At 39.8% G+C, this 16,278-nt stretch overlaps 1 protein-coding gene across 1 annotated transcript in view; it reads left to right on the top strand.

The window, feature by feature from the left end:
- Positions 1-16,278, top strand: part of ART3 (ADP-ribosyltransferase 3 (inactive)) — a 35,987-nt gene that overhangs the window by 16,252 nt on the left and 3,457 nt on the right. The window contains exons 3-9 of the mRNA XM_027087474.1: positions 8,663-8,695; positions 9,551-9,583; positions 10,572-10,601; positions 12,448-12,480; positions 13,095-13,127; positions 13,752-13,782; positions 15,103-15,137. Of these exons, the coding sequence (XP_026943275.1) occupies positions 8,663-8,695; positions 9,551-9,583; positions 10,572-10,601; positions 12,448-12,480; positions 13,095-13,127; positions 13,752-13,782; positions 15,103-15,137 (228 nt within the window). The remainder of the gene's footprint in view (positions 1-8,662; positions 8,696-9,550; positions 9,584-10,571; positions 10,602-12,447; positions 12,481-13,094; positions 13,128-13,751; positions 13,783-15,102; positions 15,138-16,278) is intronic.

Raw genomic sequence — 16,278 nt, forward strand, 5'->3', positions numbered from 1 at the left:
GATTTTGTAAGGCTGTATTTTCATTGTCATTTTGTTTCAAGGTGTTCTCTGATTTCCTCTTTGAATTCATCATCAACCCATTGTTCTTTTTAGTAGCATGTTGTTTAGTCTCCATGTGATCGGTTTCTACCTTTTTTTTCTTTTCGTGGTTGATTTCTAGTTTCATACTGTGGTGGTCAGAAAAGATGCTTGAAATAATTTCTATCCTCTTAAAATTGTTGAGGCTTGTTTTGTGTCCTAGTATGTGGTCTGTTCTAGAGAATGGTCCATGCACCCTTGCAAAGAAGGTGCATTCTGGGTTTTTTGGATGTAATGTCCTGTAGATATCAATTAAATTCAACTGGTCTATTGTGTCATTTAGAATCTTTGTTGCCTTGTTAATTTCACCTGGAATATCTGTCTGTTGACGTCAGTAGAGTGTTAAAGTCTCTTACGATTACTGTATTCCTGTCAGTTTCTCCTTCTATGTCTGTTCGTATTTGTTTTATATATCTAGGTGCTTCTGTACTGGGTGAATATGCTAATGAGTGTAATATCCTCTTCTTGTATTGATCCCTTTATCATTATATAGTGTCCTTCTTTGTTTTTCCTTATGGACTTTGTTTTAGTCTGTAGTGTCTGATATGGATATTGCTACCCCCACTTTCTTGTTGTTTTCATTTGCATGAAATACCTTTTTCCATCCCCTCACTTTCAATCTATGTATGTCTTTTGCCCTAAAGTGAGTCTCTTGTAAGCAGCATATCGTAGGTTCTTTTTCTTTTTTTAATCTGCCATTCTGTGTCTTTTGATTGGAGCATTTAGTCCATTGACATTTAAAGTAATTATTGACAAATATGTGTTTATTGCCATTTTAAACCTTGTTTTCAAGGTGATTTTGTAGTTCTTACTTGTTCATTTCTTCTTTTTGTTTTTCTTTTTGTGGTTTTCTTTTGTATTATGCTTGAACTGCTTTCTTTTTGTTTTTGGTGAATCTATCGTATGGTTTTGACTTGTGGTTACCCTTGTTTTCAAGTATGTTAACCCATAACTACTTACTTTAGACTGGTAGTCATATAAGTTCAAACACATTCTAAAAGATCTACAATTTTAATCCCCTCCCCCATATTTCATGATTTTGATGTCCTGTTTTACATCTTAATGTTTATGTTTTTGCTGTTAATTGTAGTTATAAACACTTTTACAAAGTTTTTCTGATTTTTTTTAATCTGTGTACTGGCTTATTTAAGTGGTCTTCAATCCTTTTATACATTTGCCATTCCTATTGTGACTTTCCCTTTCTTATAGATTCTTGATTCTTTTCTATTTAGAGAAGACCTTTCAATATTTCTTTTAGGTTAGGTTTAGTATTGCTGTATTCTTTTAGTTTCTGCTTGTCTGAGACATCCTTTATCTCTTCTTCTAGCCTAAAGGATAGTCTTGCTGGGTAGAGTATCCTAGGTTGCAGATTTTTCCCTTTCATGACTTTGTTTAACAGTGTTTCTGCAGAGAAATTAGCTAAGAGCTTTATGGGGGTTCCTTTGTAACTGACTCTTTGTTTCTTTTTTGCTGCCTTTAGATTCCTCTCTTTATCTTGAACTTTTTCCATTTTAATTATAATATGTCTTGGTGTTGATCTGTTTAGGTTCATCTTATTTGGGACCCTCTATGCTTCCTGTACCTAGATATCTGTTTCCTTCTTTAGGTTTGGGAAGGTTTCAGCCATAATTTCTTCAAATATATATATATATTTTTTGGCCTTGCCATGCAGCTTGTGGGACCTTAAATTTGGCACGTTTTATATCATCCCATAGACCTCGTATATTGCTTTCATTTTTTTTTTCATTTGTCTTTCTGTCTTTTGTTCTGATTGGGTGATTTCCATTATTCTATCTTCCAGATCACTTATTCGTTCTTCTACATTATTTAGTGTGCTATTCATTGCTTCTAGATTGGTTTTTATCTTGGTAATTGAGTTGTTTTTGATTGGCTCCTCTTTATAGTTTCTAATTCCTTGTTACAGTGATTCTGCATTTCTATCAATAATCGTTCTTAATTCATTTAGCATTTTTACTACCTCCTTTTTGAACTCAGGGTCAAGTAGAGTGGAGAGGTCTGTTTCATTCTTTGTTCTTTCAGAGAATTTCTCTCGTTTTTTAATTTATTTAAAAATTTTTATAACTTAAAAAAATTATTTATTTAATTTATTTATTGTTGGCTTCATTGGGTCTTCATTGCTGCACGCAGGCTTTCTCTAGTTGCAGTGTGCAGGCTTCTCATTGTGGTGGCTTCTCTTGTTGCTGAGCATGGGCTCTAGGTGCGTGGGCTTCAGTAGTAGTGGCGCGCTGGCTCAGTAACTGCGGTTCGTGGGTTCTAGAGCGCAGGCTAAGTAGTTGTGGTGCACGGACTTAGTTGCTCCGCCGCATGTGGGATCTTCCTGGACCAGGGCTCGAACCTGTGTCCCCTGCATTGGCAGGTGGATTCTTAACTGCTGTGCCACCAGGGAAGCCCCTCTCTTGTTTTTTTAACTGGGACCAGTTCCTGTGCTTTTTAAATTTTACTTAAATTTGTGTCTCTATAAATTTAGGAGAAACAGTTATCTACTGTGGTCTTGAAGGGCTGTTTTTGATGTGGGAGCATTCCCGAGTAGACTGTATGAGTCCAATAATTTTGGTGCAATGGCTGCTTTTGGTATGGATGCTAGCCACATCTTTCCTCAGAGCGTTAGCCCCTTGACAGGGCATGTGATTGGTGTTGTGGTGACCAGAGCCTGCACTGGATTTGGGTGGGGCCTCCCCTTTGCTCCATGGAGTCCCATCCCTTTCTTGCCTAGTACTAGGCTGGTGCTGGGGGCTGGGGTGTTGTGACTGCAGGAATCGAGGTGATTGCGTTGCCACCTGGGCCTGGGGCTGCCTCTATGGTAGGGCTCTCCTAGGACCTCTCTGCCCCAAATCCGGCTCCAAGCTGCTGTGTGAGGTGGGCAGAACTGGAGCCCTTCTGCCAGGAAAGGAACATCTGAGTACTCCTCACGTGTGATTCTCTGATGCTGCCTGTCACCTACTGTGCACACCAACAGAGACGACTGCTGGAGCCAAGCCCTGCCATGCACGCTGACAATGAGCTCTGGTTTGGCCCAGATCACACCCCAGGCCCTCTGGGCTGTTCTGCACAGCTACACAGAGTCCTCTCCCAGGGTCCATCTCCCTGAGTTTCAGTGCCTAGCCACTGCAAATACTAGCAGCCCCACCCAGCAGGCCTTTCAGGCTGGGAAGTGCAGCAAGGTGGAAGCTGTCAGCACCAGACTCTCTCCACCCTGGTTGCTAGCAAGCCATAGTAAAGGGTTAGGTTAACTGTTGAGGAGGACATTTCGTATCTGAAGAGAGCATTCGTTAAACAGACAGATAAATTTTCTCCTAATTTTTTCAGACTAATCATATAATCATAAAGTGTTAGCTTGTGGGGGCAGAGTCAAGATGGCAGTGTGGGAAGATGCCGAGTTAGGTCTCCCCACAACTAGGGCGCCTGCTGGCCGCGGATGGGGGACCCTGATGGCCAAGGAGATGGGAGGAACCCCCAAGTGAACAGGTAGGACGTGGGGGGACTGAGGGGGGAGGAGAAGTGGAGGCCAGATTGGCGCCCCTGAGGCCAGGGAGATCAGGAGAGGCAGGCAGAGGGGCCCTCCAGGAGGACTGGGAGAGGAGCAGAGGGCAATTGCCCACCCACTCAGGCCCGAGGAGCCTGCTGAGCTCCCAGGCCAGTCCCCTGCCCTCCAAGCCCCCCCCCCGCCCCCGGCTGCATTGGTCCTGGGGGCATAGGAAGGAGGCCGGGGAGATCAGGAGAGGCAGGCAGGAGGGGACCTCCAGGACCAGAGGAGCGGGAGAGGAGAGGAAGGCGTTTGTCCCTCTCACTCAAGCCCAGGAAACCTGCTGGGCTCCCAGGTGAGGTCCCCCACCCTCTGAGACCAGGGGTGGGGGGCACACCTGGTCCCCTTCTGTTCCTTTGAGCCTAAGCCCCACCTCCTACAGACCCCAGGGCCTTTTCCAGCCCTGTGGGTCCTGAGCACTGGCCCCACCCAACACCCAAACCTTGCCCTTGCTTAGACCCCACCCTCCAGAGTCAAGGCGTTTACACCCCTTTTTTTTTTGCTTTTTTCTTCTTTTCCCTCCTCCCCTCTTTTACTATTGTGGCACTGTTGTACCTTCTGGTTGGTGTTTCATCTATATTTTAATTTTTATATTATTTCTAACATATCTGTTAGTTTCCTAGTCTAATTTTATTTTTTACTTTGCTACTGTTCTCTTTTTTTTTTTTTTTTGCCACCCCACGTGGCTTGTGGGATCTCGGTTCATGAGCTGGGGGTTGGGCAACAGCTCCTGTGGTGGGAGCTCTGAGTCCTGACCACTGGGATAACAGAAACCTCAGACACCTCAGAGAATATTCATCAGAGTGAGGTCTCACGGAGGTCCTCATCTCAGCACCAAGACACAGCTCTACGCAACAGCCTACAAACTCCAGTGTTGGAAGCCTCAGGCCATACAACCAGTAAGACAGGAACACAATCACACTCATTTAAAAAAAAAAAAAAAAAAAGATGGCAAAAAATAGTCACAGATGAAGGAGCAAGGTGAAAACCTACAAGACCAAATAAATGAAGAGGAAATAGGCAATCTACCTGAAAAAGAATTCAGAGTAATGATAGTAAAGATGATCCAGAATCTCGGAAATAGAATGGAGGCTATTGAGAAAATACAAGAAATGTTTAACAAAATCTAGAAGAACAAACAAACAATGATGAACAACACGGTAACTGAAATGAAAAATACACTAGAAGGAATCAATAACAGAATAACAGAGGCAGGAGAATGAATAAGTGAGCTGGAGGACAAAACGGTGGAAATAACTACCAAAGAGCAGAATAAAGAAAAAAGAATGAAGAGAATTGAAGACAATCTCAGAGACCTCTGGGAAAACAATAAACGCACCAACATGCAAAGTATAGGGGTCCCAGAAGAAGAAGAGAAAAAGAAAGGGTCTGAGAAAATATTTGAAGAAATTATAGTGGAAAACTTCCCTAACGTGGGAAAGGAAATAGTCACCCAAGTCCAGGAAGCACAGAGAGTCCCATACAGGATGAACCCTAGGAGAAGCACACCAAGACACATATTAATCAAACTAACAAAAATTAAATTCAAAGAAAAAATATTAAAAGCAGCAAGGGAAAAACAAAAAAAATAACATACAAAGGAATCCCCATAAGGTTATCAGCTGATTTTTCAGCAGAAACTCTACAGGCCAGAGGGAGTGGCAGGATATACTTAAAGTGATGAAAGAGACAAACCTACAACCAAGATTACTCTACCCAGCAAGGATCTCATTCGGATTCAAAGGAGAAATCAGAAACTTCTCAGACAAGCAAAAGCTAAGAGAATTCAGCACCACCAAAGAAACTTCTCTAGGCGGGAAACACAAGAGAAGAAAAAGACCCACAAAACCAAACCCAGAACAATTAAGAAAATGGTAATAAGAACATACATATTGATAATAACCTTGAATGTAAGTGGATTAAATGCCCCAACCAAAAGACACAGACTGGCTGAATGGGTACAAAAACAAGACCTATATATATGCTGTCTATAAGAGATCCACTTCAGACCTAGGGACACATACAGACTGAAAGTGAAGGGATGGGAAAAGATATTCCATGCAAATGGAAATCAAAAGACAGCTGGAGTAGCAGTACTCGTATCAGATAAAATAGACTTTAAAATAAAGACTGTTACAAGAGATAAGGAGGGACACTACCTAACAGTCAAAGGGTCAATCCAAGAAGAAGATATAACAATTGTAAATATTTATTCACCCAACATAGGAGCACCTCAATACATGAGGCAAATGCTAACAACCATGAAAGGAGAAATCAACAGTAACACAATAATAGTAGGGGACTTTAACATGCTACTTACACCAATGGACAGATCACCCAAACAGAAAATAAGTAAGGAAACTCAAGCTTTAAATGACACAATAGACCAGATAGATTTAATTGATATCTATAGAACGTTCCACCCGAAAGTGGCAGAATACACTTTCTTCTCAAATGCTCATGGAACATTCTCCAGGATAGATCACATCTTGGGTCACAAATCAAGCCTCCGTAAATTTAAGAAAATTGAAATTGTATCAAGCATCTTTTCTGACCACAACGCTATGAGATTGGAAATCAATTACAGGAAAAAAACTGTAAAAAACACAAATACATGGAGGCTAAACAACCAAGAGATCAGTGAAGAAGTCAAAGAAGGAATAAAAAAATACATAGAATCAAATGACAATGAAAATACGACGACCCAAAACCTACAGGATGCAGCCAAAGCAGTTCTAAGAGGGAAGTTTATAGCCATTCAATCTCACCTCAAGAAACAAGAAAAATCTCAAATAAACAATCTAACCCTACACTTAAAACATCTAGAGAAAGAAGAACAAAGAAAACCCAAAGTCAGTAGAAGGAAATAAATCATAAAGATCAGAGCAGAAATAAATGAAATAGAAACGAAGAAAACAATAGCAAAGATCAATAAAACTAAAATCTAAAATCTTTGAGAAGATAAACAAAATTGATAAACCCTTAGCCAGCCTCATCAAGAAAAAAACAGGATGCAAATCAATAAAATTAGAAATGAAAAAGGAGAAATCACAACTGACACTGCAGAAATACAAAGGATTATAAGAGACTACTACAAACAACTATATGCCAATAAAATGGACAGCCACGAAGAAATGGACAAATTCTTAGAAAGATACAATTTTCCAAGACTGAACCAGGAAGAATTAGAAAATATAAACAGATCAATCACAAGTAATGAAATTGAAATGGTAATTAAAGCTCTTCCAACAAACAAAAGTCCAGGACCAGATGGCTTCACAGGTGAATTCTACCAAACATTTAGAGAAGAGCTAACACTGATCCTTCTCAAGAGTTTGATCCTTCTCAAACTCTTCCAAAAAATTGCAGAGGGAGAAACACTCCCAAATTCATTCTACGAAATCACCATCACCCTGATACCAAAACCAGACAAAGATATCACAAAAGAAGAAAATTATAGACCAATATCACTGATGAACATAGATGCAAAAATCCTGAGCAACATACTAGCAAACAGAATCCAACAATATATTAAAAGGATCGTACACCATGATCAAGTGGGATTTATCCCAGGGATGCAAGGATTCTTCAATATACGCCAATAAATCAATGTGATACACCACCATAACAAATTAAGGAATAAAAACCATATGATCATCTCAATAGATGCAGAAAACGCTTTTGACAAAACTCAACACCCATTTATGATAAAAACTCTCCAGAAAATGGGCATAGAGGGAACCTACCTCAACATAAAAAGGCCATATATGGCAAATCCACAGCAAGCATCATATTCAGTGGTGAAAAACTGAAAGCATTTCCTCTAAGATCAGGAACAAGACAAGGATGTCCACTCTCACCACTCTTATTCAACATAGTTTTGGAAGTCCTAGCCATGGCCATAAGAGAAGAAAAAGAAGTAAAAGAATACAAATTGGAAAAGAAGTAGCAAACTGTCACTGTTTACGGATGACAGGATACTATACATAGAGAATCCTAAAGATGCCACCAGAAACCTACTAGAAAACAGTATGGAGGTTCCTTAAAAAACTAAAAATAGAACTACCATGTGACCCAGCAATCCCACTACTGGACATATACCCTGAGAAAACCGTAATTCAAAAAGAGTCATGTACCAAAATGTTCATTGCAGCACTATTTACAATAGCCAAGGCATGGAGCCTACGAAAATGTCCATTGACAGATGAATGGATAAAGAAGATGTGGCACATATATACAATGGAATGTTACTCAGTCATAAAAAGGAGCAAAATTGAGTTATTTGTAGTGAGATGGATAGACCTATAGTCTGTCATACAGAGTGAAGTAAGTCAGAAAGACAAAAACAAATATCGTATGCTAACACATATGTATGGAATCCAAAAAAAAATTGGTACTGGTGAACCTAGTTGCAGGGCAGGAATAAAGATGTAGACATAGAGAATGGACTTGAGGGCACAGGGTGAGAGGGGGAAGCTGGGGTGAAGTGAGAGTAGCATCGACATATATACACTACCAAATGTAAAATAGTTAGCTAGTGGGAAGCAGCAGCATAGCACAGGGATATCAGCTCGGTGCTCTGTGATGACCTAGAGGGGTGGGATAGGGAGGGTGGGAGGGAGGTTCAAGAGGGAGGGGATATGGGGAATATGTATATGTATAGCTTTTCACTTTGTTATACAGCAGAAACTAACACAGTATTGTGAAGCAATTACACTCCAATAAAGTTCTATTAAAAATAAATACATAAATAAATGAAGTGTTAGCTTTGGATGGGACTCTGGAGGTCATTTGAAGCAATCTCCCAATAAAAGATACACATAAGGGAACTGAATTCCAGAAAAGTTAGATGTTTTATCTAGAGCTACTGCTCTTTGGTGACTGGACTATGAATACAAAAATGTAATTTGCTTCCCACTAAATTATGAGTCTGATAGACTAGGAGCTGACAGATTAGATTACCAATAGGCACAGACCAATTTGAAATCTTTACTAAGGTAGATTGTGTCTAACTAATAAAACTTTATCTTTATGTTTCAGGACTAAAAACTGCAAATTGTGTTGAGAACATGGGTAAGATATGCTCTAGAGTATTATCTCTGCAATGGGAATTTTATCAGTGTTATTTCTCAGAGGAATAGGTCAGAGCCACCCCACTGTACTGTCGTACTGTCAGCCATTGTCTTCTCAAGGCTGAGTTGTGCTACTGCTACTACCTTTTCAGGGGGAGGGTACAGGACCCCACCCTAAGCCTATCCCAGCCTTGCCTGTGGCTGTTCTCTCAAGCATTGCATTTGCCTTGGGCAGGCAGGGACCATGCCACTCTGACCCTAGCCTATCATTACAGGACTTTGACTCCTGAATACCCCTACATGACTCCTATGCACAGAGTTAGGCTTGTATTCCTTTGTTTTGACATCTTGGGAAGTAATATTTGGGAGACTGATGAAGGATTCCTTCCCTCATCAGGGGAAAGACTGGGGGGACAGAACGGTAATGTGGTCTGTTTCCTCTTCCTCAGGGAAAAATGGAGAATATAACAAAAATAGTCTCTCTTAGAGGACCATGGAGAAGATTTGGGAAGGTAAACAGGAATTCTAAGAGTAGTCAGGAACAACATTATCAAATTAGGCTCAAAAGATCTGAACCAAAGTTGACAGGAAATGCCTTGGACTGATGCATGCTTTGGGTGGATCCTTTTGAAGATTTATTTAAATAGCTTGAAAATAAGGGTCCATTTCTAGCTGTCTTCCTGGCTAGTTTTCCTTTGAATTCTTCTTAAAGTAATTAAAATGAATCTTTATCCATTTATTTTTGAGACTGGAATTTTATATTTCTCATATTGCCATATTTTGCCTGTATCTTGACCGAACCTGACATTCACATCTAAGTATAGTACTATGTAATGAAAACATGTTTGTATTTCAGAATATTTTCAACACATCAGTGTCTACAACTCTGGTAAGTATGCTCTATTTTTAAAAATAATGGATGTTTAACAGCTCTTTCCTGTTCAGCAAATTCAATTCTTAGCTGACAAAAAAGAGTACTTTGCGCATATGAAGGAGTAACCTGGCAGATATGCGGCGGAAAAAAGAATCCATTCTGGGGAAATTTACCCCCTTGCAACTGAGAGAGTTGGCTCTCTGGAGATCTGAACCATATGGAACCATTCTAGGGAATAAGACTGGGCGGACCTGAAGGGCTAGGCACTCTTGACCAGGTCTGAGGCCTCTTATGTATAGCTCTATTCTCAGTCATTGAGATTAGCCTGTGTGACACCAAACAACCAGATGAAAGTAGAAAAAGTTAGTCATTTGCCTTTTTCAAGTAAGGTGATGTTTGGTATCGTTTGACTAAAACATCTGGGTGATTAGACGCTTTCCCCAGCCCCTAAGTTTCCACTTACGGTGATATGACCCAAATCACTTCTTTGCATTTAAGTTCCTTGTTATGTATTTGGCCCATGTAGCTACAATAAGTTTTTCTTTATTGAAGAGAGAAAAGTATCTGGCCTTCCCTTAAGTATGCAGTTTACCTGACGTTTGCAAGATATTTCCTGTCCTTGTGTGAAGCATTTCATGCCCCTGAGGACTTGCTTAGTAACACTTCTTATTGGCAGGGCAGCCACAAGTTTTACTGGTCACTTCACAGGGACTTCAGCTGACTCTTCAAGACAGACATTTTTCTGGCTTGTGGAGATCGCTAGGAGACTTACTGTGTATAACAGTTTCTCTTAGTAGGAGGGTCCAGAGGAATGTTCCAGCCCAATTAGCCAAGGTGCATTTAGAGTGTGGCTGACACTTAAATTTAGTAGCATTAGCTTACTGGATATATCAGGTGCATCTTTATGGCCATAATTACCTGAAAATAGTTCTGCTCCAACTGTGGTAACTCCCAATTACTTTGTTCTATCATTAAAACTGGTAAGTTTCTTTTTGTAACTTAGGTGTGAAAAACCAGAAACTTGAAGACCCTGGTAAGACATTTTCATAAACTCTAGGGGCTTACATTTGTAAGACAGCTTCCTGAGGGTGGGAGTAGGTGGGCATGGTAAGGAAAAGTGGAAAGAAGGCAGAACCCACATTAGCTTACTAGTTTGGTATATAAGAGACGCTCCTGAGTTCCAGATATCCTTCTTTATAAGGACGACCCAGCAGCTCTGTCTGTCTCCTATCTAACAATCCATAGGTCATCCCAGCGGAGCAGTTAGAGACATGACATAAGAAACTAGTTCTAGAGAATTTACTATCTTCTGCTTTAGGCTAGCTGTTACATGGATAGAGGAAGGTGTGACTAATTATTCCACAAACTCTGTAACCTAGGGTGTTCATCAGGAGCATAAAAAATGGCATTTTTTCCTAAATTAAAATGATTTTATATATGTATATATATTTCTGTTTCTAGCAATCTGAGTAACAAATGCTATTAGCTATATCCGTCTGATTATTTAGTATATTCCAAAGTATGACTCATTCCCCAATTTTTTTTGTCTTTCTTAAAAATGATATTCTTCAAGGGTGCTGGGACAGAAACACTCTCATAAATTACTGGTGAGATTATAAGTTGGAACTTTTCTGGAGGACAATTTCAATAGTATGTATCACTAGCCTTAAAAACGTCCATACCTTTTAACCTAGCTATAACACTTTTAGATATTTGTCCTAAGGGAATAAACATAAAAATTTGTGTACAAAATATGTACAGAAATGTTTATGCAGTGTCATGGTAGCCAAAATTTATAAATAACCTTAGTATCCAACAGTTGGGTATTGTTAAATAAATTATATCCGTACTATGAAACACTCACCAATTTAAAAACCATGTTTTTGAAAAATATCTAAAGATATGAGAAAGTACTTATAATACAGTGACAATAAAAAAAGGATAAAAACAAACTCTACTCAGTACTCTGTAATGGCCTATATGGGAAAAGAATCTAAAAAAGAGTGGATATATGTATATATATATAACAGATTCACTTTGCTGTACACCTGAAACTAGAACATTGTAAATCAACTATACTCCAATAAAAATTTTTTAAAAGATAGGATAAAAACAGCATATGGAGTATACTATCAAATTTATTTTAAAATGTCAAACGGTACAAACTTCCAGTTATAAGATAAATAAGTACAGGGGATGTAATGTGCAACATGACTGTAGTTAACAGCTGTGTGGTGTATTTGAAAGCTGTTAAGAGAATAGATCCTACGAGTTCTCATCACAAGGAAAAAAAAACATTTTTTCCTTTTTTTTTTTTTTTTTGGTATCTGTATGAGATGCCGGATGTTAATTAAACTTATTGTGGTAATCCTGTCACAATATATGTAACTCAAGTCATTATGCTGTATACCATAAACTTATACAGTGTTTTATGTCAATTATATCTCAATAAAACTGAGAAAAATAGTAAAAAATGTATATGAGCATGTACATATATATATATATATATATATATATAGCAAAGAGACAGGAAATATACCAAAATATTAAGACTGAATAGCTCTGATATCTGGGATTATGAAAGTTTCATTTTTAAAAATAAATCATGACAAATGTAGGTCAGAGTCTAAAAAAAAATCAACAAGAGATATTTTGCTTAATCTAGGAGAGTGCCTGGATCACTAGCCATAGTTCTCACAGTAAGTTAGGCACCAGTGGGTTAAATCTCTTTCCCTTTTCCCCCAAACTCTAACAGCTTTGAGAGTGGGTCATCTCTCAAAGCTTTTAGAGTTTTCCACTGTAAATAGCTATATAAATATAAGGTTAAATTTTCAAGCTTACTGCGTTTATCACTAAATGTTTCCTATTCTCATCTTCAGGAATGAAAAGCCAGGAGTCCACAGTCTTACCTGGTAAGTGATCTTCTACTTACTCTCAGAGACTAGCTACAAGATTAGAAGGAGGCACGAGGACTCCTAGAACTAAGGACGTTACTGGACATGGAGAGTTTGAGGAATAAGTTAAGTCAAAACAGAGGGACTCTAATTATTGAGAGATTATTATGTTCCATGCAGTAATGTACTGAACAGTTTTATAATGTATCACCTTTAATCACCACTTACTACAAACCTACAAGGTATTTCTTTTGCGTAAATAAGGAAGTGAAGGTCAGAGGGATTAAGCCTGCGCAATCACAGAGCTAATAACTATAATGACAATAGAGCTAAACCAAGCAGAGTCTTAGACCCAGTACTATTTCATTTAAAAACCGACGTACTGGGACTGACTGCCTTATGAAGATAAGGTTGGTCAGATAATGAAGTTCTTGAACTCCACCATAAGGAGTCTGGGCTTTGTCCAGTTAGAGAATGAAGAGCAATTGAAAGGTGTTTTTGTTGTTACTGTTTTCTTTTTCCTTTTTTTGGGAGGGGAGTGGGATTGAAGATGGGGGAGGTATAGACCAAAGGGAGCATTAACAATGCAAGATAGTTGATTAACACTAACCAATATTCATTTCTGTCTCCAGGTGTGAAGAGCCAAGAAGCCACCCAAATACCTGGTAAGACAGCTTTGTTTACTTTCTTGGCCAAAGTATGAGAAGAGAAGGATCCCCCTGTGTATTAAAGAGAATATTGTCATGAGATTATTATTCATTAATATTTCGCTTACTGCCGCCTACCAGTCATTCTACAAAGATTTAGCTGGGGAAGAGAGTAGAAAAGTACCTTTCCTCCCTAGTGTTCATGCCTTCCTGGAGCAGGAAAGTTAGCTCTGCTGGGGGCATGGCTGAGGGCAAGGCTGCTGGGACCTGGATGCATGCAGTCCAGCCTTAGATTCTATAGCTAAAGGTACTCAAAAGAAACTTCAACTTCATGCAAAAGCTAACTGTTAGCTTTGGCTAATAACATCTCAGCATCTAGGATCGCCAGGTAACTAAGCATAGTACTCTCCTGGCATAGAGGCAGACTTAATGAGGCACCATGGCAGAAGGCTCCTCTGAGTTTGGCATGGATTTGCACAGTGAGGGTTCATGTAGCCAGAACTTTTAAGTAAAAAGCCAGAAACTACAGTGCAGTGGGACCTTTGGTGCTTGTATCTCTTGAGTTCATGAGACGAGAAGGAGTTTGGAAATTGTACTCACTGGAACAAACTGCAAGTCACTGAAAATTTCTTTCTCACGTAGGAATGAAAACTCCAGAACCTTTTCCACTACCTGGTAAGCAATGTTAGGCATGCTGGAGAGGAAGCTGCCAATCCGGGGAGCATAGATATAATTGTCACCATTAGATACGCAAGGGAGGCTAAGTACTTTGCACAACAAGATCACGTGAGTGAGTGAAGGACCCAAGTCTCTTACCTTATGACCAAGTACCTGTTTCTTAAAACTTGTGGTTCCTCTAGTGTTTTTCCAGTATACTTATCATGACACATTTAACCTACCTTCAAGATATAACCATGAAAGCAGGTATTTTAAAAGTATGAGGCTGTTGCTGAGGGTGGGGCCTTGAGTTTCTGTGGCCAGAGAAGCTGAACAGTATGACCCCTGTCAAGTCAAAAGGGCCTCAGAACTCACGCTTACAGGGGAGGAAAAAAATGAAACGGCCCTCAAACTTAATTTTTTTCCTGAGACAAGAAGAAGTTAAAAAAAAAAAGTGGACATTATCTAATATTTTACCAGAGAGCTATGGACAATAATAAGACTTGTCTAGGCCTCAGAATTGTCGTCTTTCACAGGTGGCTAACACATGTCATGTTACCTTATAGGGATATCTGTAAGGACTATAAAAACACAAAATCTCAGGGCGCAAGCCCCTATCTAATGGTTCAGTCCTGCTTCCGAGCTCATGTCGTGTTTTGCAAATAATTTGTGTTAGGTTCTGTTATTATGGAATGATCATCTGTTAAGGAAATTAGATTGTTGGCATCTGCTAAATGACATCCATCCGCACAGTACTGAGTTTGCCTCACATTGCTGCCTTTGGATAATGTGTGCTGTGTACAGAAACAGCCGTTCCCAGTTCATGATCTAAAGCACTTGGCAGACCCGGAGAGAGAGGTTCCAGCAATACTTTTATATCACCCAGATTGGAACTGTTGGACTTATTTGGCCGCGACTTTGAAGTGAACCTCTAATGACACTGATGACACACTTCGCGTGTCTACATCTCTTCAGCTCGCGGGACCTGAGTTTGCATAGTACGCTCGCTGGCACCTTAGTAGGCGCCCCGGCTGCCTGACAGGCAGCTGCTGAGCAGCATGTGGAGGGTGAACACGGTCTGGTCTGTGTGGACAGACAGACCCAACTTCATGAAGTCTCTCCTCTGCCGTTTTCCTCTGGGTAACTTTGTGTAGAGGTAACTTTATTTCACTTTTCTGCACCTCTGCTCCCATGTCTGTACAATGAAGAAAATTTCTGTCTTGCAAGACTGATTAAAGTCCTAATGAGATAAAAGTACCGGCAAAATGAATGGTGCTTTAAAATAGGAGTAAATGGTAGATGCCTTTATTATTATCTGAAAATCTTTTTTTTATTTGGGAATAAAAATGTTACAACCGGGTGAAAAACCTGGTAATAAATTCTTTTCTGGGGGCGGAGGCACCATGGGGTTCTGAGTCCTTTACCATAATCGTTCAGTTAGCTCCGTCTAAAGGGGGATGGGGAGAGGACACTTGAGCTGCACAGCTTCTGACACGCCAGGCTGCAAGCCAGAGGGGGAAATGTTGAGAACTCCCTTCAGTGTGTGCAGCAGACTGCTATTACGGTTCCCTGGGTCAGGCAGAGAAAAAGGCAGTTGACCTGAAACTGGGACAGTTGGCTTCCCGCTGCGCCTGTCTATTCCAGAATGGGACAGGAGGCTTCCCAGGGTGCGCAGGCTACCGTGAGAGAATCTGTGGTTACAGGAATAGCATCATCAAAGAGGTGTGTGTGAGAACCGTACTGTGTAGCGCCATCCATTCTGTGCCCTTTCTATGTCCTCCAACAAATAGGCCACTCAGTTTTGCTGGGACTGTTTTGTATTGTGCCCTCTCCTAGAAAGCTGTGTGTCGTGCAGGCTTTTTAAAAAGTGGTGTCAGAACATTTACACAGGATCTCATATAATCCAATAAAAGAAATATTGTTATCACCGTTTCAGAGATGGAAACATGGAATATGGGAAGTTAAGGAACCTGTCAAAGGCTAGGATGAGACAGTCAAGACCCAAACTTTTCAAGTTTTGTTCATTTTCTGTCACATGACACTTGTCTTCCAGCTAGATGTAGTTATAGAAAATACACCTCTAACCTGGGCTCCTAGAATTGGCATTTGGCTTCAAAGCCGTCAGAATATGGCAATATTGTAATATTTCAATGCTAACACACTTGGAGTTAGAATAGCATAGTAAGTAAGAGCAGAGGGTTTGAAAGCAGGCATTGCTACCACTGATTACCTCTGTGATTTTATGCAAGTTTGGGGGAACTTCTGTATAATATGGATAACTCTACTACCTACTAGGAGTGTAACAAGTAAAGGTAATAATGTACATAAAGCATTTGGTCAATGCGTGACACACAGTAAGCATTCAATAAATGATTAGTGTTATGGTTGTGCTTGGGAATCTGAGTTCAATATGTAGAAAAAAGACTTTTCTTTTTTAACAAAGTTTAACCTTTCTTTTAATGGAAACACACACACACACACACACACACACACACACACACACACACACACA

The sequence above is a fragment of the Aethalodelphis obliquidens genome, unplaced genomic scaffold (genome assembly GCF_003676395.1).
Source record: "Aethalodelphis obliquidens isolate GAN/ISIS:26980383/991018 unplaced genomic scaffold, ASM367639v1 scaffold59, whole genome shotgun sequence".
Lineage (NCBI taxonomy): Eukaryota > Metazoa > Chordata > Mammalia > Artiodactyla > Delphinidae > Aethalodelphis > Aethalodelphis obliquidens.